This window comes from Protopterus annectens, chromosome 3.part0, assembly GCF_019279795.1.
Source record: "Protopterus annectens isolate FY-2018-M chromosome 3.part0, PAN1.0, whole genome shotgun sequence".
NCBI lineage: Eukaryota > Metazoa > Chordata > Ceratodontiformes > Protopteridae > Protopterus > Protopterus annectens.
Window position 1 is genome coordinate 367,716,158 of NC_056731.1, and position 21,758 is coordinate 367,737,915.

At 40.5% G+C, this 21,758-nt stretch overlaps 1 protein-coding gene across 1 annotated transcript in view; it reads right to left on the reverse strand.

Annotated features, from left to right (window-relative positions):
• Positions 1-2,371: 2,371 nt before the first annotated feature.
• The window catches only part of HECW1 (HECT, C2 and WW domain containing E3 ubiquitin protein ligase 1), a 2,794,797-nt gene continuing 2,775,410 nt past the window's right edge, over positions 2,372-21,758 (reverse strand). The window contains exon 29 of the mRNA XM_044065592.1: positions 2,372-2,812. Coding sequence (XP_043921527.1) covers positions 2,701-2,812 — 112 coding nt within the window. The 3' untranslated portion in view covers positions 2,372-2,700. The remainder of the gene's footprint in view (positions 2,813-21,758) is intronic.

A 21,758-nucleotide genomic window follows, 5' to 3' on the forward strand; every position in this document is an offset into this window, starting at 1 on the left:
CCCCAACCTCTGCATCTTCCTGCTCACCCTGTATGCTGCTACACTGCCCCAACCCTGCATCTTCCTGCTCACCCTGTATGCTGCTGCACTGCCCCAACCTCTGCATCTTCCTACTCACCCTGTATGCTGCTGCACTGCCCCAACCTCTGCATCTTCCTGCTCACCCTGTATGCTGCTGCACTGCCCCAACCTCTGCATCTTCCTGCTCACCCTGTATGCTGCTGCACTGCCCCAACCTCTGCATCTTCCTGCTCACCCTGTATGCTGCTGCACTGCCCCAACCTCTGCATCTTCCTGCTCACCCTGTATGCTGCTGCACTGTCCCAACCTCTGCATCTTCCTGCTCACCCTGTATGCTGCTGCACTGCCCCAACCTCTGCATATTCCTGCTCACCCTGTATGCTGCTGCACTGCTCCAACCTCTGCATCTTCCTGCTCAGCCTGTATGCTGCTGCACTGCCCCAACCTCTGCATCTTCCTGCTCACCCTGTATGCTGCTGCACTGCCCCAACCTCTGCATCTTCCTGCTCACCCTGTATGCTGCTGCACTGCCCCAACCTCTGCATCTTCCTGCTCACCCTGTATGCTGCTGCACTGCTCCATATGAGGACATGAATGTGTTAAAGGAACAAGGAAGAAGAACACCATGACTGTCAAGCAGCTGCCATCTTCTGTGCCGTCTTGGGACAGTAGCAACTGGTTATCTATGCAGAATATGACAGCACGATTACAGGAAAGTGCCAGTGTTGGCTTTAAAAAGTAAGAGTACATCTGCACTTTCCTCAAGACATCACTTCAGATTTAGAGCATAGGATAGATGCATTGATGATTTTTGACAGGTGTTAGACAGACGTCAGCTTCATTGAAGCCATTCTTTGGCAGAACCAATAAAAGGAATCCCATATTTTCATGCCCCAAGTCAGTGATTACTGTGAACATCTATTGAGTTTATTTCCTCTACATATTTCAGCATTTCCAGGACAATTCTATTACTACTTCTTGTATTAAGGCACTCAACCTTAGCTGAAAACACAAATATTTAGCATATTACTGTTGAGTTCACAGTTAAATTATGCAACTGGCTAAGACAGAAAAGAGAGTCCCAGACACCAGTAGTTACATATATCAGTCAATCTCCCTGATGGTATCATTTTATCAGCTAAGTGAAGCTGACAAACATAGCAAGACAATCATTTTGTAAATAAACCAGGCTTTTAGGAGGACACATTTGATGACTGATTAGTAGTTGCTTGCCAATTACCTAATACATTTAGGTAGGAGACAGCTCATCTCCAAATCTTTAAAAAGTAAGGCTATACATTTCAAAAAGGACCTTATACAGTCTGGTAAATGGTGTGACGAGAGGAGAGGTCAGATAATTCTCTCTCCATTTCAAGCAGTATTACCAGAATACATACCTCCCTTGCAGATAAACACTTAAAATCATACAGGGCCAAAGACATCAATGCTCCATATTATATATGCTGCTGTATGCAGAGGATTCCATTATAAACATATATGATATGATATGATAAGATATGCTATAACTTGTTCACCTCCACAGCCGAAGTACGTCAGATATTAATGACAGTAATTGTATATTTTTTTCATCCCAGAGGCATGCTTTTGACAGAGATGGTAATTCACATGTGCATATTTTGTTATCCAGTACCACCTTGCACAATATGCCTCTATCTCTAAACCTTTATAGTAATATTAAATTCATTTCTAAAGACCTGTTTTAGCTGCAGCTTTAAATTTCATCCTTAACACACTAACTGATATGTAGACACTATATGGACATTCAGTGCAGTGGTTTTGAAGGTTTGCATCCAATGTTAACACACAGCCCTAACAAGAAAATAATGGCAGCAGATGTAAAACATGGGATTGTCTATACTTCATTCATTTTCAAGAAAGTGTTCTCCGACACTGAATAAGTAACTAAAAATATTGACAGAAATACTGTGTATCATTTCAGTTCCCTTCTCTGCTCGGAGAAGGAAGTTGCTTACTTAATGTTACAAACCAAGCTGCATTTTTACAGTTCGTATATGTTTGTGCCTTTTTATATGGTAAACATAGGGATGCCCTAATATTACTGAAGTGCAACTGAATCATTGTAGTAGCAATGAACAGCTGCAATGTGTCACATGAAATACTTTGCACTGCATTACGGATTTAGTTATGTTTTGTTCCTCAATCACACCTGTGCTGCCAGGTTCAGGCCAGCTTTGATGACACATTAGTGTAAATTGAGCGGGAGTGTATAAAGTCTTAGCATAACTGTCAGTGTTTTCCAAAAGATTATTTACAAAGTAACAGTGACAGAAGAAATTCCAAAGTGATGTAAGCTCCTGAAAACAGTTACTCTGGAAGATGTCCTAAGTTTATTTAATTAACACGGCATTTCTGAGTACTGGAGGTTGCAGTTTGGTCAGTAGTAAAGAAGGTAGAAGTAAACATTTTCAGTAAGCTGTGTCTGCTGTGTCAACTATAAAACATGATATGGCTGTTCTGAAAAATAAGGAATGGTGGCAGACTTTTGTTACTTCTGTTCTTCATGCAGGGGTGCTTTCAGTCAAGGTATAAAAGTCACATTTGAAAACCCTGTGGATAACAAGAACACAGCTGATGCCTTTGTCCACAAAGTCATTACTAGAAAGTGGACGCAATAATAACATTGCAATAGATGATTCTTCACTCAAGCCCAAACGTGCTAGTTTCTTCCACAGCAATCACTAACTTCTCGAACAGCATAGAATATGACAAGTATGGAGGAAGATCCAAGCGGTTGAAACATGTATGCGCCCTGGAAAACAAAACATAACTTTGACATGACTGCAGTTTTGGCATGAAAAAGTCAGAAATATTTGTGAATTTTAGTATGAAACACAGAATAACAATTTTAAAGTGTTAACTTTATAATTCAGAACAGTTTTCTTTCATTGTAGTTAAATGCTGTGACAGCGTAACTACTTTTTTAAAAATGTGTTTCTGCTGGCACAATACTATAAGCACCTTGATACACCAATACATACAGTACACAAACAATAATCTAATCACAGCTGCAAAGCACATGAACGTCTGATTGCTCAGATTTAGCACAAAAATCCATAACACAGCTAACAAGACAATTCTCACAAAATGATAATGCTTACTTAGAGATACTGTAACCTCAAGACAAAAACATAGTGGCAAACTCTCCATGAGACGTACTACAAAATGGATTCCAGAATGTTCTGGTTAGAATGGTGGAAAGCCTCTGCCATCCTGCTTTGCTACTTTGCACCTGATGTACATCCTGTCTCCTGGGCATGAGATCATCTCGGGGGGGGGAGGGGTGAAGTAAAAACAAAATGTTGTACAAGGAACTGCATGGGATGCCACTACACCATGACAGGGTAATGAGGTTCATGTAGAATCATATTACCCATTTCCGGTGTAGCATGATCCTTGTCATTGTCTTGGTAAACCTTATGAGTTTGCCCTGAGCAATTTGGTGACACAGCTCCATCTGTAGGGCAACCCACGTATTGCAGGCAGTGAGTCTGCTGCAGTACCACAGCTGCTGTGAAGGTAGAGGTGCATGACCGAGAGGCCAGCTTCCTCAACTGTGCCACTTGTATGATGATCAGGAGAATGCATGCATAACTGGTAGCATGGCCATCAAGCATGCATTCCCACTGTCCTTAGACTGGGACAAGTACGCTGAGACCATAGGTGTCAACCTGCTAAGGGGCCAATGTGGAACACAGACCATAGTAATGTGTGACAAACAGTCAAAATGTGGAACACCCTATTTTCGCACTGCGCAAAAAGTGTACCTTGACCATGGCCATGACCTTTCAACTAAAATATGCTTGCGGACACACACAAACACACACACACACACACACACACACACACACACACACACACACACACACACACAAATACACACGTGTGCACGCACACACATGCACATGTGCGCACACACATGCGAGCATGCACCCCCCACACACACATGTGCGTGCATACACACGCACACACACGCATGCACACACGTGCGCGCACACACATACACACACGCACACACACACACATGCACACGCACACACACGTGTATACACACACACACACACACACACACACACACACACACACACACACACACACACATTCACCCTTGTCATACCGCTCAACTTCCCAAACTTTTTCAGTATGCCGAAATTCTTGCCTCATATTTTTGGTCTGTCCCTCATAAAATATTTAGCTTTCTGGCAAATCACTGAGTAATGAAATATTAAGGTAATTATAGATATTTGAGTCTCAGACATCATATCCTTTATGTTAGATCCCACACAGTAATATTGAATCTGTTTATACACCTTAATTCAGTTACTTATTAAAGCATACATCCATAAAAGCCCCAACATTAATAAGAACATCACTAAATCTAGGAGGAGCAAGAATAAAAGACAAGATAAAATCTTATCATTCTGCCTAAATCCTAGTTGGTTGAAAAGTATTAAAACAATTTCTTGTACTTGTATATGGGAAACTTGTTGCATATGGGGAACGTAGGATGGTGAAATCTGTTTCGGAGGAACTGAAAGACTGCAGTACCAAATGCTGGTATTGTAATAATGTATTTTCAAGTTATTTTAACATGAAAATACATGTTAGCATTTTTTCTTCTTTTTGCATTTGTTTTCTGTACGTCGAAATATACCATATGGTTGCAATTCACATACATACCTGTCACTTCTTAAAAGCACAGAGCCAATACTTTCAAGGGGAAAAGACTAAGAGGTGTAGTACTGTATAAGGCAAATAGCTGAGCGACACGATGAGTGTTAAAGAGTTACTGTCCTGCTGTAAAACCATAAAAATGTTCCTTTTAAGTTACTTGTGCTTACAGTTTGGATGATAACTCTTATTTACAACAATGAATACCAACAGAGAGGAGATTTTCAGTTTTTGTCCAGTTTTAGTGCTGGCTGCTACTTCGAGACTGAAACAGATCAAGGTTGTTGTTTTAATTTATATTAACAGTAGATACGTATTGTATCATTACAGTCCCACTAATATCGATTTTAGTCATGTCTATCCCCTTTATTTTAACAGCATTAATCTCTGCCCTACTGTAGACATTACCTGACCTCAAAGTTGCCACTTTAACAGTGTTAGACTATAAATTATTCACAGTGTCATCTTAAGTTAGATTTATCACCACAGCACATGCAAATCAGTGTTTATAGGTGTGTAGCATTGCCTACCATTCCTACTTGAATGGTCACATATTTGGGAGCTCTCATTGGCTCCCATCCTCAGGAATAGTTATTTGATTGGTTTGTATACTGCAATGGTGATTGGCTGCAATTGCAGAATACGAGCCAATCAAAAACTATGTAGCCTAGCTAACGCTGTTCAATGCAGAACAGCGGAGTACCTATCTGATTAGTTTGTATACCTCGATGCTGATTGGCAGTAATTGTGGTATACAAAACAATCAAAACCTGTGTAGCGGAGTCAAAGCTGTTGAATGCAGAACAGCAGAACAGTAGGTTTGCTTATGATCGAATGCAGATTATTCCGCATAATTCGGAGCACTTGGCTGCTCAGGCTGACACATTAGCCTAGACTAGACTAGGGAATAACATCTATTGTTCAGTACTTTACCTGTTTGGGCCAACCCCACTGACCCATAGCAATTGTGGGACTGCCATACCTTACTGCAAGAGGAATTCTGCTTGATACAGCAATCTCAGACTTAATATAAACTCAGAGAAAATTCCATCGATGTACTCATATTTTACAATGTTGAACATGCATGAGCAAAGCAAATGTATTACTTAAGTAACAATATAATATTATGCCCACTTCCTATTCCTTTTCTTCTCTTCTCCTTTCCAGTTTAAGGTTGCTGATGTGTTTGTTCATCAAACTCCAGTGTCTTCACTTTTATTAACACAGTCATAATTGTTTTCTACCAGAATTATGCCCTTTTTAATATAACATCATCAGAACTAGATGCTATTTCAAAGCAACCTTGTCAGAGGCCTTTTCAAAGAAAGGGCAAACTCAACATCTTCACAGTTCACTTCCCTAACTATACATCCTATCATTTGTTGGCTTTTGCACTCCTGTTTCATAAAGTCATACAAAATTCTGTTGAGAATTGTGTATCCCAAATCCTTTTACTCTTCTGTCTTCACTTAAAGCATATGCATTATTTTTCAGTTTCACATATTAAAGCCTTCAGAGTTGTATTTTCTGCATTAAATTCCAGCTAACAATCCATCCACTTTGCTGGTCACATCAGGTTTTATTGAAGAGTGGCTTTTTTATCTATGATTACTCTGTAAATATATATATACAAATAGGTTGATCTTGCTGTTTAATCTGGTTACATCTTATAACAGTATGCCAAAACAGGACTACCTTAGTATACAATTTTGCAGCTGTCGCACTTACAATTTCTTCTCCAGAATATTCTGTCTTACATCTTGCACTCTTGTTTCTGGCCAGTTAATTTCTTGATCACCTCAGTAGTATGATCTTCAGCCCAAAGATTTGTCATGACCTGTCTCTTGCAAAGTAGAGTGTCAAAGACTTTGCTGGAATCCAGACACTCACCATTCACTTGTAATTTGTTGTCCACTTCAGAAGTGACACAGACACAGATATGAATTACGTTAGACTGGAAGGACCTTGGCTGCATAAGGCTATAATCCTGTCTTACATGTAGGAGAAATAACATTCATGATCTTCAGCAGCCTGATTACAGAATATGTTCTAAAATCTTTTCTGGGATAAAAATGAGACTAATGGCTATATTAACCCCCCCCTTCTGATCATTCCTTAATTTATACTCCTAAGAGCTCTCCCCATGTCTGTTTCTTTAATTATTCACCCCCCTCCCCCACCATAACATTACTACATGCTAACCTTACCTTGTTTGCTTTGTATTACACATATTCATCCCTTCTGATTTAGTCTGTAAAGTATTGCTGGTGTAGTTACAAGTTTTTATATAAATTGCATTACTCTGCATTGTTCTCCATGTTCATCTCATTTTGATTGCATATGTCATTATTTGAGTGTTAGTAACTTTTATCACTCCTCAGTATGTTAGTATAACTTTTGTCAAGCTTTTCTCCTCCACCCTTCTTTGAAAAAGAGCATTGCTCAGTCAGACTTCTCCCAATAAAATGCACATGAATGAATAACTTTGCTCCAGCCAAGATCCAACTTTTATACAATGGTGTCATTACTGCAAACTTCTACTTCCGTGACATCAAAATAGCTTTTAAGTAGAGATGTCCAGGCTTAGCTAATGGTTCACCAAGCAGCACTACCAAGACTTCCACTACTCAGGAAGGCTGGTCACTTGGACCTTGTGCCATAACTCTCTAAAGTCTTTTGAATTTTTATCTCTGTTACCTTTTGCGTCCTCATCCACATATGTTTCCAATATTTCAAGCTCAGTGGTACCACTGTAATCCACACAAAACAAAATGACTCCATAAAAGATACTATATCACATGGTTTGCTATCTTCTCCAAAATAATTAGCCAAGACACAGTAGAGAGTTTGAAAGCAAATCTAATATCTTAGGCTAATATAGACCTTCTAATAGTACCAAATAATTGCTATCTAATTTACTTAAAATTATTATTTGTAATAAAAGCTTGAATCAAATAAAAAAAAAATAAAGTTATGCATTTAATGAAGATGACCTGCCATTAAATAAATAAGTAAACAAAAAAGTGGAAAGACAGACAGACCACTCTATCAATTAACTACTCAAAAGCAGTTGACCATTTTGTATCATACTGCATTCCAGGGTTTATGTGACATGATACTAAAAAAATCCTCTATGAGTACATACTGGCATCTGAAACACACCTACAAAACTATGTAAATAAGACCGCTATTTAAAATCCCAACAATCTAAACTATTCATGCTTATTACAAAATATACCATGACTACATATAGTGAAAAACAGATGACCTACTATCCAAATGTTACAGTAACAGATCAACAATTCATGACATTTTTTTTGAAAGGCATTCCATTCTCACTGTTCAGTAATACCTCAGGTAGTCAAGTTGGCAGATTTATAATTCTGAAAGTATTCCATATGTAACAGGTGTGGCACTCTGTCTTTGTAAGTCCTTGAGGAACTAGGTCTTTAGGACATACTCTTAATTTTGTGCAGCCTTTAAATGTTGTCTTATGAAATGGATTCCAAATGGAATTACTGGAGTTCTTTATTATAGGATTCATGTATATTCCTTCCTGTCTATTTATATCATATTGGGGGATAAACAATAAGGTACACCACAAATGTTCCTGCATTCTATACTCCTATAAAGAAACACAGCATGACACATGTTCCTTCATTGTTTGTTCTTATAAGCAAACTAGTTTGGTAGTTTGATATAACTGATCCACCTCTAAAATATCCACTCTGAGGGTACCTAACCAACACCTTCCCAGTTCAGACTGGGCACACGTGTTGGCTTTCCTCATGGGTCTAACCCTATTGTAGATAGTTTTTTGGAATAGATGTCAGTTGTCCTTTGTTTCTTTTAATTGCCTCTAGATATGTCTTAATCATCATCATCTTTCGGCTGTTCCTGTTAGGGGTCGCCACAGCAGATCATCTGTTTCCATTTCTTCCTGTCCTCTGCATCTTGCTCTGTCACACCAACCACCTGCATGTCCTCACTCACCACATCCATAAACCTTATCTTAGGCCTTACTCTTTTCCGGTTACCTGGTAGCATCATCCTTAGCATCTTTTTCCCAATATACTCAGCATCCCTCCTCAGCACATGTTCAAACCAATGTAAACTTGCCTCTCTGGCTTTGTCTCCAAACCTTCCAACCTGGGCTGACCCTCTAATATACTTATTCCTAATTCTGTCCACCATTGTCACACCCAGTGCAAATCTTAACATCTTTAACTCTGCCACATCCAGCTCTAACTCCTGCCTTTTTGTCAGTGCCACTGTCTCCAACCCATATAACATAGCTGGTCTCACTACCCTCTTGTAGACCTTTCCTTTCACTTTTACTGGTACTAGTCTGTCACAAATCACTCCTGACACTCTTCTCCACCCACTCCATCCTGCCTGTACTCTCTTCTTCACCTCTCATCCACACTCGCCATTACTCTGAACTATTGATCCCAAGTATTTAAACTCATCCACCTTCGCCACCTCTACTCCTTGCATCCTCACTATTCCTCTATCCTTCCTCTCATTCACACACATATATTCTGTCTTAGTCCTGCTGACCTTCATTCCTCTTCTCTCTAGAGCATATCTCCATCTCTCCAGGGTTTCCTCCACCTGTTACCTACCCTCACTACAGATCACAATGTCATCTGCAAACATCATAGTCCACGGTGACTCCTGTCTGATTTCGTCTGTCAACCTGTCCATCACCATTGCAAATAAGAAAGGGCTCAGAGCTGATCCTTGATGTAATCCCACCTCCACCTTAAACGCATCCGTCACTCCCACCGCAGACCTCACCGCTGTCACATTACCCTCGTACATATCCTGTACCACTCTTACATGCTTCTCTGACACTCTCGACGTCCTCATACAATACCACAACTTCTCTCTAGGCACCCTGTCATATGCTTTCTCTAAGTTTACAAAAACACAATGCAACTCCTTCTGACCTTCTCTGTACTTCTCCATCAATACTGTCAGAGCAAACATCACATCTGCAGTGCTCTTTCCCGGCATGAAACCATACTGCTGATCACTAATCATCACATCCCTTCTTAACCTAGCTTCCACTACTCTTTCCCATAACTTCATGCTGTGACTAATCAATTTAATCGCTCTGTAGTTACTACAGCTCTGCACATCACCCTTATTCTTAAAAATCAGTACTAAAAGACTTTTTCTCCATTCCTCAGGCATCCTCTCACTTTCCAAAATTTCATTAAACAATCTGGTTAAAAACTCCACTGTCATTTCACCTAAACACCTCCATGCTTCCACAGGTATGTAATTTGGACCAACAGCCTTTCCGTTCTTCATCCTCTTCATAGCTATCCTTACTTCCTCCTTGCTAATCCATTGCACTTCATGATTCACTATCCCTACATCATCCGACCTTCTCTCCCTCTCATTCTCTTCATTCATCAACCCCTCAAATATGTCTTAATGCATTCCCATATTAATCTACCACTGGAAGTGGAAAAGAATCATAACATTCTCATCAAAATATTGCTTCTTAACTTTATCATAAATATTGCTGGACTTCACTGTCTATTTACAACAACTTGCTATTTTCAGGTATGTAATAGGTTCATCCAAACATATTTTACAAGTGACTCATCTCTATTGGCAGAGCACTGCAAATTAAACAAACAGGACTAAATAATGACAATGGCATCATCTAATAATTCAGGGGCAAAAAAGAAACTAGCCATATTAGTTAAAGAGTGCATAAAGCTTTCAAGGATGTCCACCCAGAAACAATTTATCTATACAATGAAAAATTACAATAAAGGCTGAAATGTAGTTGTGCTAGAACACAATCCACACAGGAGTGCAAATGGTGGTGTCTGAGATTTATTGGTGCTTCCTATCACAAATTGAAAATTGCTGATTACTCACATTGTCCAAAAGTCCCAGACCAACCTGGTTGAAATAATATAGCTGCATTAACACCAACAATGCATCTACACATTGGCCACAGATCATAGTTTAATTGAGAGCTGGATAAAACCAGTAATTAGTGGTTTCTTCTGTGTTCATCAATTACAATGGGATAGATAGGATCTAGGTGTCAAAATGCTCTCGCCCTCACAAGCCAGTATGTCTGGCACTGAGAAAGTTGTCAGCACAATCACTACACCTCAAACATCACCTACACCTACACAACACACACCAACATATGTGGAGGTCCGCAACAAAAACATACCCAAACAAAGGAGACCTCCGAGGCAAAAACACATGCGATCTCCACAGCCCTCCACACCACATACCATGCATAGTTCACACACCTGTGTCTCACAACCACTAAGGCTTAACCATAAACCCAACATATTAGTCAAAGGAGACTCCATTGTGAGACACACAGATGTGCCTCTCACCAGGTTGGATAAGGAGAAAGTCACGTTTAGTTGTCAGGTGCCAGAATCCACCATATCACATACACACTCAAGTCTCTCAACAGGAGGTACTGTTATGACTCTGTCATAGCCCATGTTGGCATGAATGACTTGAAATGTACCTCCCTGGACTATATGAAAAGAGACATGATTGAACTCACTGAATATGTGTCCCAGGCAGGTATGTCCCTAGCCATAAGAAGCATTCTACCATCACCCAGAATGATGCCTCAGTACAAACAGAAAATGACTGACTTTAACAATTGGCTTAGTTTCTGGTGTTATTCCATGGGGATCCAGTACATGACAGCCTGGGAAGATATGATTGACAGACCATGATGCTTTGCCAGAGATGGCCTGCATCTGGCTCACTTGGGCTTTAGGCTTCTGGCAAACGCACTTGCCTCGCCCATAGTGCCTTTTTTAGAAAAAACTAAAACTACTAACATGAAAAATTTCAACAAAACCAAAATTAAAGGTCATACTGCTTAACGCTAGGAGTCTAAACATGAAACAACACTCATTGCAAGCATTCTTAACTCTGGAAAATGCTGACATCTGTGCAGTCACAGCAATCTGGTTCAAAGCTGTGTTGAGCACCCCAGCCATACCTGGTTACTCTTCCTATCATACATTCAGACCCCAAACTGTGGGTAGTAAAGCCAAAGGAGGTGGAGTTTCAATATATATTAATAACATACACACCTCCAAGCTGGTCAAACAGTATGACGCACAGGAGACACTCAATGTGCAGTTAACCATTGACAAGACCCCTGTACAAATCATAGCTAGCTACCATCCCCCAAATCTGACTCGAGATGCCCAAACTGCTTATATCGACTTCTTTGAATCTATCAAAATTCAACCCTTTACCCTGATCCTGGGTGACTTTATCTACCCAAACATAGACTGAAAGAACTAGTCAAGCCAGAAAACAAATGCCCAGAGATTTCTTGATTTTCTCAATGCAAATGCTTTGGAACAGCTAGTTGATACCCCCCACAAGAGGTGATAATATCTTGGACTTGGTATTAACCAACATGAGTAACCACTGCAGCATCCCTGCAGTATCATCCTTCCTTGTAAGATCTGACCATAAAGTGGTCATGTTCAAAGTCACCATCTCCCCTGACCCTCCCTCTAGATAAGGTCAAACAAAAAAAAACTTCTTCAAAGCTGGTTACAACCTCCTGAGGGATTGTATAAACAGCTTCACAGCCCCCCCAGGAACTGGCACCAGTATCCAAAACTATACCAAATTACTATACGAACATTTATATAGATGCATGGAATCAGGAATACCTGACAGGATGAAATCATCCTTCAAAAGGAAGAGTTAACTTATCTGGTGGGCATCTACAATAAATAAACTCTATAACAAAAGAAAAAAAATTGCTGTCCAGGACCAAGAAGAGCAAGTGCCCAATTGGAAACAATCTTTCCTTAGCCTGAACAAGCAAATAAGAGCATTAGTGAAATCCTCCAAAGCAAACTTTGAGTCCAAATTGGCCACATCTACTAGAGACAATCATAAGGCCTTCTTCACATATGTCCGTAATCTCAAAGGTAGCACCCAGATCTGTTCAGAACTGGTGGTCAAGGACACCACATATATAAATGCCATAGATATAGCAAAACTTGCTGGCTGACAGTTCAGTGAAAATTTCACCCCTGTTCCCCCCATCAGTAAATCAGGACATCCCCAGTACCTGCTCCCTTCCCCTTATATATAGGGAACAGGTCATCACTGCTCTCTCAAAGGCAAAAAATACAGCCTGCATGGGACCCGATAACATCCCAGGCTGCATCCTACAAGAACTCAGGCAGGAACTTGCAGCACCATTAGGTGCCCTATTCAACCAAAGCCTGGGTACCGGCTTTGTCCCAGCTGAGTGGAGGACAGCCACTGTCATCCCTTTACACAAAGGTTGAGTGTCCACTGATCCGGGAAATTATAGACCAATCAGCCTAACTATCCTGATCTGCAAGGCCATGGAACAGATTATCATGGAACGCATTAACAACGACATTGACAACCTCCAAACACTCGATCCCACACAGTTTGGCTTCATCAAGGGGAGGTCATGTCTGTTAAATTTGGTCACCTTTTTTGAGACAATCACCAAAGCCATGGACAAGGGGAAGGCAGTGCACACTGCCTACCTTGACCTGGCCAAAGCCTTCAACACTATTCCCCATTCGGGCATAATAGATAAACTCTCTCAACTAGGCATCAATCCATATGTTACCAGATGGGTAGCTAACTGGCTCACCGAAAGAACCCACCTAGTCAAAGTAGGGGAAGCCACCTCAAGAAGTAGACCCATATCGAGTGGCATACCCAAGGGTTTGGTCTTGGGGCCTCTGTTATTTGGGATATACTTTTCTGAGATGCAGGCCAAAACTAGTGGGCTATGGCTGATCAAGTTTGCAGATGACTGCAAGCTGGGTGCTGTCATCAATTCCCCTAGTGACGTGGATATCCTCCAAGAGGGTCTCACCCAAACAAATGACTGGTGCCAGAAACATGGCCTCACGCTGAATGCAAAAAAAAATGCATCATCATCCCCATTGCGTGGAGTGAAATCCCCACAAATTATGACATTAATAACAATGCCCTAAGCACGCAGTCAGTCGTGAGGAATTTGGGCACCGAGATTGACAGCAACCTAACTTTTGACCACCATGTTGCTTTCACTATACAGAAAGCTTTCTACATGGTCCACCTCATAAGTAAGGGTATCTCATTCAGGGACAAGGAGGTCATAACATCCCTGTAATCTTCCTTTATAAAGCCCATTATCGAGTACAATGACCCATTTAGCATGTACCTCGCAAAGCACATGCAGCAGCTGGAGATACCACAGAGGTTCCTCACCAGGAGAATCCAGGGCCTCAAAAAGCTACCATACACAGATAGGCTAAAAGCCCCATCCCTCTACTCTGTTTCATACAGACTCCTCAGAGGTGACCTCTATCTGGCATACAAGGCGATCTCGGACCACGCCTTGATGGCACTGATGCATATCCACAAGTCAAGCTCCACTCGAGTAACCCTCACACGCGGCCTCAACCTGATCTGTGACATCAATAGGATTTGCTGGCAGGACAGATTTGTGTCTCTGAGACTCCCCCATCTATGGAATAGACTCCCTCTCCACATCAAGCAGAGTACCTCTTTATCCCTTTTTAAGCACAAAATGGGAAATAGAAAATACATCTCTGGGATTCCACACGTGTCTCTGCTGGACTGGGGCATCTGGTGCTGATTTGTCTATACATGGGCTAAACTCTTGGCTAGGCTTATAAGGGCCTCAGGGCCAATAGCCTAGTAACTTCCTATGATCCTATGATCCTAAGTGCATTACATTCAGATGTGCTGCAATATACCTTAACTGTTATACTGTCTGATCATTTTAAAGTAGCACCATCTTTGGTAGAGTCTCAGTATAACTTAAAAAAACACAGGGAAGTTATCCCAACATTTTCTGAAAGAAAATATTCAGCAATGCATTCATTGATATCTTACAAAAATATTTAAACACATTTATTAATTTCACACATTGAACAATGACGTTTACAGATATTATAGAAAAAGAAAATAGACCACTTTATATCTTTTTCATTAACTTCATGCATTATACATATATATTTTCCTTTTAAGCAATATCAGTCACTCTGACATTAAATATATTGCTCATGTCTTGCCTTCCCTTAAATTTCACTCCTTCTCTTCCAGAATATTATTATTCTGCATTTATTGTTCTCACAAACTGCATTACAGCCGAGCTAGAGTCTTCAGTATGTAATGCCTTAAACTTCCTATAGTGTAGGCTTCTAGTACAGCAGGATAAAGGTATTGGCCTCCACTACAAAAGGTTTAAGGTATCGGCCTTTTCTGGGATTCTTACTGTAAGCTTTTTGGCTTAGTAGATGCATATGAGGAATTGTGCGATAACCTATTATTTGTCTCTGTTTAAGGCCTGGTCTAAATTAGACAGGATATGCATTAGCTGAGAGCATGTAGAAAGAGTGGAGACACATTCACTGGGACCATTAATACAGACAGATCATGCACTCATGGTTTTAGAACTGTTGAATGAGGTGGTCTGGTTCCAAATGATTTGCTCTTTGTGTAAGTGACCACTTACACTGAGAGAAAGTCATTTAGAATTTGGTCCCCAGTGTAAGCCTGTTTATAGATAGGCCCTACACCAAAGTAAGTCACTTTAACAGCAAGTCTTTCAGAACTGGGGCAGACTAATACTGATAGAAACCCTGATAGAATCTGACCTGGAGGTTTTCACTGCATTACAGGGAAAAAATCTGACCACTTCTTACATCTAACTATGGCCACCAATGGAACCTGTCAGTTTATTTGACTCACTCAAACTTTTTAAAAATTTTCTCTCTGATTTTTTCCTACTTCTTTTTTTGCGGCCCTTCCAACTATACACACTGTAAGAAGCATAACCCTGTTCACAGGAGCCATGTGATGTCAGTGGTAAGGTATAACAGAGAAGGGCTTTATAAGTTTTACTATTGTTTTTTTTCAATGCTTTTTGTTCAGCCCTCACATCTAGACATATCAGAGCAGACAGAATTTGCCTAGCAAGTTCTAATCACATAACATCAGTAACAATGCCCCAGTGAACTTGTCTGCTTTATTTCATTTGCTAATGCACTAATGCAACCCATCACACACACACACACACACACACACACACACACACACACACACACACACACACACACACACACACACACACACACACACACACACACACACACGCAGTCTCAAACACCTGTACACAAGGAATGTTTTGACATATTACTGCAAACATGAACAGCTACACTATTTTACATGTATGATCCTAAAATACAATCCTATTTAGTAGAGCTTGCAGTGAATTATCACTAGGCATTTGAAGTGGCAATAAAATCATCCTTTACATGATTTGGTCCCTCTCTGTGTCTCTTATTTATCAATATTATTATAATATGAACTAGAATATGGTAGATCTTCTACTTTTAAAAGACCTTGTTTCTTTCTGAACCAAATAGCTTGGTAGGATGTCTGTTCAGTTTGTCTATTCACTCTTTACTTACTGAGTGTGTATGCCAGAGATCCATGCTTTAGGCAATTTATGCTCATTTGAACATTCTGCAGGAATGATTTACCATGTGCCCTTGAAAAATAACATCATAGGTCACTGAAAAGGCAGTCAAGCACATGAAATTGGCCAGCGGCAATGTTTTGTACATTAATGTTTAAAGTTCAACTTCCAGACAGAAACAGACATACAGGCAAATATACCCCCCCACCCATCTTCATCAGATGCCTAAGGATTTAAACTCAAGCAGAGTCTGAAATGTTTATTTATTCATTCATTTGTTTTCTAGGTAATGGAACTAATTGAAATGACCCATTGCTGCTATGACTACAGATAAGTAGGAAAACTGAAAATTTGTACAAGTGGTTTTCTATTAGAATAATGCACATAACAGGGATGGAGGGCAGTTAATGGACAGCCTACTAACAGGTTCTAGCAAATCTTTTAATCATAGTAAGCATATACTGTCAACCTCAGCAATGCACAAGTGTTTAGGTGACTGTCATATGTAAGTTAAAGCACATTAGACAGGTAGAACCACCATATCTTGCTCCTTAGGACACTGGCATTTGCCTCCTAGTTTGATATATCTCCCAGGCTTTCCCTAAAACCATGAAGGTTTACTAAGCTCCTCACATCTAGATGGAAAGAATGTCATAATGTGGATACAAGGACAAGGAAGCTGTGTCACATGATGAATTATTGCAGGGTGCATAAGGGAGGTATAATGAATAACGGACTTCATTTAAACAGTATCACTTATTTTGCAGCACTGCCCTGATTTTCACAGAATGCCCACATTTTTGCCTTATATTTTCGGTCTATTCCCCATAAAATGTGTTGTTTTCTGGAAAGTCATTGAGGAGTGAGGTCCAGTCATTTGTGTTTCAGATTTCATATCTTTCAGAAAGTATATGATAAGGCAAAATCTCTTAATCTAGCAACTTTCTAAAATTATAAGAACATTATTTAAAATCTGTCCCTGATTTTGGGGTTTTGTCACCCATTATGTTTGGGTTTGTCAAGCTAAATTGTGTACAAAGAAGGTTAATCATTACAGTTACACAAATACATTAACTGAGCAGAATATGTTCCATAATAATGTGTTAATTGTATAAAAGCAGTTCTCTAACTCGGGCAGCCATAGCTTAGGCAATAAATACAGTGATGATAATTAAATCATCAGATTACAGCATACACTGGTTTCCCTATGCAAATATGAAGTGCCGGTTTGCAGCTCACCATTCATTGCAACTCATATGCAAAAATGGTGAGCTGAAAAAACATTATAACACACAAAAAATTTGTTTTTGCAGGGGGGGGGGGGCTACCCTTCAATGTGGGTGGGCAAGACTACACCCCAAAATTATACATACCAACTCCACAGCTACACCACAGTGAAGAAAAGGGGGAAAAACCCTGAAAAGGCACCACCAACTTGCACAATACAATGCACTGTGGTGAAACTTACAGTGATATTAAAATCTCATGCTAAAGCTTCACAGGGAAAGTAGCAGTGTAGTTGTGTAACTATGCCGCATACAATACACATCTGACTAATTTAAATTTTAGATTACTATGTGCCTTCTAGGTACAGCAGAAATCCATTTGATTTACCTGATGTGTTTATTTCACTACATATGAAAAGATTAATAAAAGCTTCTTTCACAATATTATGATAAGGTTTACAGACATGTTCTTGGCTGTTGTGAGAGATCATTATTCTTACAAATATGATGCATTAGCATGTAGCAAGCACTGCTTCATAAGCAATGGGACAAGATGCTTCAAATTAAATAATAACAGGGAATCCAGACAACAGTCTGGTAACAAATGGAATAGAAGCCATACTTTTAATTATCTGAAATACAAGTTATAAAGGAAAATACAGGATATCTATACAAATATCCAATCCTAGTGATTCAGTCTGTCCAATCTGACAAGTGGGTCCTTGATTCACTTGTCAGATACAAACTGGTAGTTTTAGTGATCCAGCCTTGAACCCCTTTAAGAAGCCCTCTTTCCATAATGCTCCTTTCTCCCTAGTTACATTAGATATCATTTTCTGCCTTTGTGACTGGAAGCATGATGACTGTCAGTTAAGTACTGCATCTCTTCTACTACTAAAACTTTCATGTTCATAGTTTAGTTTTGAATAAAGTTATATTCTACCATTTTTAAGTCATATATTTCTTGTGGGCAGATAGTGTGCTGTAACATATAATTTCTGTGATTTTGGCTATTCCTTGACTTATACTTATCTGTAGTTTGAATGATGGAGAAGCAACTGAGTTTTAAAAACTATTTAAAATGCAGACACAAGATCCCACCACAAGATCACCATGACTTGTGCATGGTCTGTTTGGGAGTCACACATTAGTCTGCCATCTGTGACATTTGTCTTGCCTTCAGAGCCAGGGTGTTGATGGACAGGAAAACCAAAATGATAAGTCGAATCTGAATTCAACTAAGCCTAAGAAGGCTTCAGAGAAACCCTATAAATCCAAGGCCGCGGATCCAAAAAAGAGGTCTAGTGATTCCTCAGCTGTGTTTTTGGCCCTGAAAGTTCCAAGACTAGAATAACACAGAACTTAGACCCCTACCTACCTAGACTCCTCATTAAGACCCAGAGCTCACAGATCCCACGTACACACAGAAAATTCAGTAAGTTGCAGTTTCTTGCTTTTAGGCTGTTATTAGATCTTTTGGTCCAATCCTCCAGGTCATTTAGGAGTACTTTACAGGCTGATTTGGACCCTCTGATGCAAAGGTTCCTATGGACACAGATCAAGATGGAGGTCATTCCATCACTCTCAGCTCCAAGGGCAATTGGAATTAGTTCAATCCCACCTATTCTTGCTCCCTCACCGGTTCACCTGTGAGTGCCAGTTGCTTTTGAACCATTGCTGCTACTGGAATCTGTGACCCAGGGTCCAATACCTCAGGCGTCTTTGGAAATCCGAATCCGATTCACTCAGCTCATTCACCTGGGAACCTTTTGAGTCTTGGATCTGAGGACTAGGGTCAGTGATTATAGCTCCATCTGCCGGGCTGTTGACTCCTCCTTGGTTGGCAGTCTCAGAGTTGTCAGACTTTGATGCTTTGGTTCCGGTTACCTCAATGGAGCCAACCTCTTTCCTGTGTTCATGAGTGTCCCCTTTAGTTATGACTCTTCCTTCAAAGGGAGGGAACAGGTCCATCTATCGGTGGGGATCTCTTCAGATTTGATGGAGTTTGGGTCAGCCTTTCAGGTGTTGGGAAATATGGTTTCATCATTCATGAAGGGGGATTCACAGGTTCCAGTGGCTCTGTTCCATTCCTTGACCCCACTTATCTGTCTTCTTGATGTCATCAAACATCTATTGATCAGTGTATTTCATTCAACTCCAAGCTCACTGCTTAGAAGGAGACAAAGTCCTTTGAGGATTCAGGTGACTCATCTCCTGAAATGCTGACAAACAGGATGTGTAAGAGGAAACAACTGGACTGTTAGTCAAAGTCTCCTATCACCACAATACCGACTTGAAGGATAGGGAGGATTTTCCAGAATCCCCTTCAGAAATACTTTTTTTGGTGAGATCCTAGAATTAATGTGCTAGAGGTGATCCTGGCCCACAGAACCACCTTCTCAGACTGAAAATATATTGTTTGAGGACTACAGAATTATGCAGTCTATATCCCAACAGGAGACACCAGAACCCCTGAAGGTTTGCTTGACTACTCCATTGTGGAAGGAGTTGGGTGATGTTTCACCCTCTTTCCAGACTCGTGATTTGCAATCACCTAAAGACAAATGGCTAAGAGAGATTATATCCAGAGGCTATGACATTCCATTTTTGGAGATCCCCACTCCTGTTTACCATTGCTGGATGTCCCACCCAAAGAGGCAAAGGCTGTATCAAAGGAGATATCATCTCTATTGGCAAAAAAAAAAAAAACATCCAAGTGGTCCATCTAAATCAGATCAGGTTATGATTTTATTCCAAGTTCTTTTTAGTTCTGAAGAAATCAAGGACCTCAGCCTTTTCATAGGCTCATAGGTGTGTACTAGGCTAATGGCCCTGGTGCCTTTACAAGCCTAGCCCATAAAAGTGCTCTGGCATCCTGCTGCCCGATGTTAGTTCCCAGTGCCTCTATCAAGTAGAGCCACTGGCGTGATCCCTGGGGTGAACTTTCTATTTCCCATCCACTTATCAAGATTTCTCTTGAAGAGGGCCAGTGAGGTGCTCTGCTTGACATGTATGGGAAGTCTATTCTAGAGCATGGGCAGTCTCTGGGTTATGAACCTGTCCCTCCAGTATGTTCTGTTGATTGTGGTAATGAGGTTGAGGTCTCTGGAGCATGTGGTGTGGAGGGACTGGGATTTCTTTAGATGCAGCATTTCTAACAGAGCTGGGTCAGACATGGCTTTGTAAGTCAAGCAGGGATCACCTCTCAGCATAAGACAGAGAATAGCTGGAACACTTATGTGAGAAAGACCTGGTTCAGGATGGTCACAGTGCAGTTTTTTCCTAGAAAAAGGTTTATGGACAGACAACGAGACTAGTCATCACATAAATGTCTTGCAGCTGTGGGCATCCTGGTGTTGCAGGGACTTTAGGACTTCCTTCTTTGGGGCATGATATCTATCCAAATGGACAACATAATGGTAGTTTGATATATCAACAAGCAAAGGGGAACCAGATTGCATACCTTATGTCTGGCAATGGGTGGTGGCCTCATACTGCTTTCTGGCTGCAACACATATTCTGGCAGTTTTCAGATTTCTGGCTGACATGCTCAGCAGAGATCTTCTGATGCTTTATTAGTGGTCCCTCAATCCAGTGACAGACAATAAAATCTTCAGCCGCTGGGGCAAACCTTGCTGCAATGTATTTGCCACCCCTCACATCGGCAAATGCAGCAATTACTTTGCCTTCATCCCTACTTAGGAACATCCACCAAGGGATGAAATGTCTCAGCAATGGCCCCTTGGTCTTCTTTATGCATATCCTTCTCTTTCCCTAATGTCCATTTTTTTACAGAAGGTTAGCAGGTGCAAGGCAACAGTCATCTTCCTAGCCCACTCCTGACCCAAATAAATTTGATTTCCCCTTCTAAGGCCTCGTTTGAAGGAGCCTCCTTAGCTCCTGGATCCTGTTCTAGAGCTGATCTTTCACACTTCCAGGGAGCCTCATCTGAACCTTCATAACCTAAAGTTATCTGCTTGGTTTCTCCAATTCCAAAAGGAATTAGTCAGGATTCTAACAGCTTCTGAAAAAACATCATCCTAAAGATTTACCACAACAAATGCAAAAGTTTCATTTCTTGAGTTTATCTTCAAACAATTACCCCATTTTACAACAGTGGTAAATTATGTACCCACATACGAACTGGTGCAATATTCATACTTATGGGGACATGATAAAATTAAGTATTTCAAGCTCAAGAAACAATGAGAGACTGGGATTTTGGATGCAGACCTTAAAGAAGAATGCAATAATCATACAGAATATTCTATTCATAAAGTAGCAGA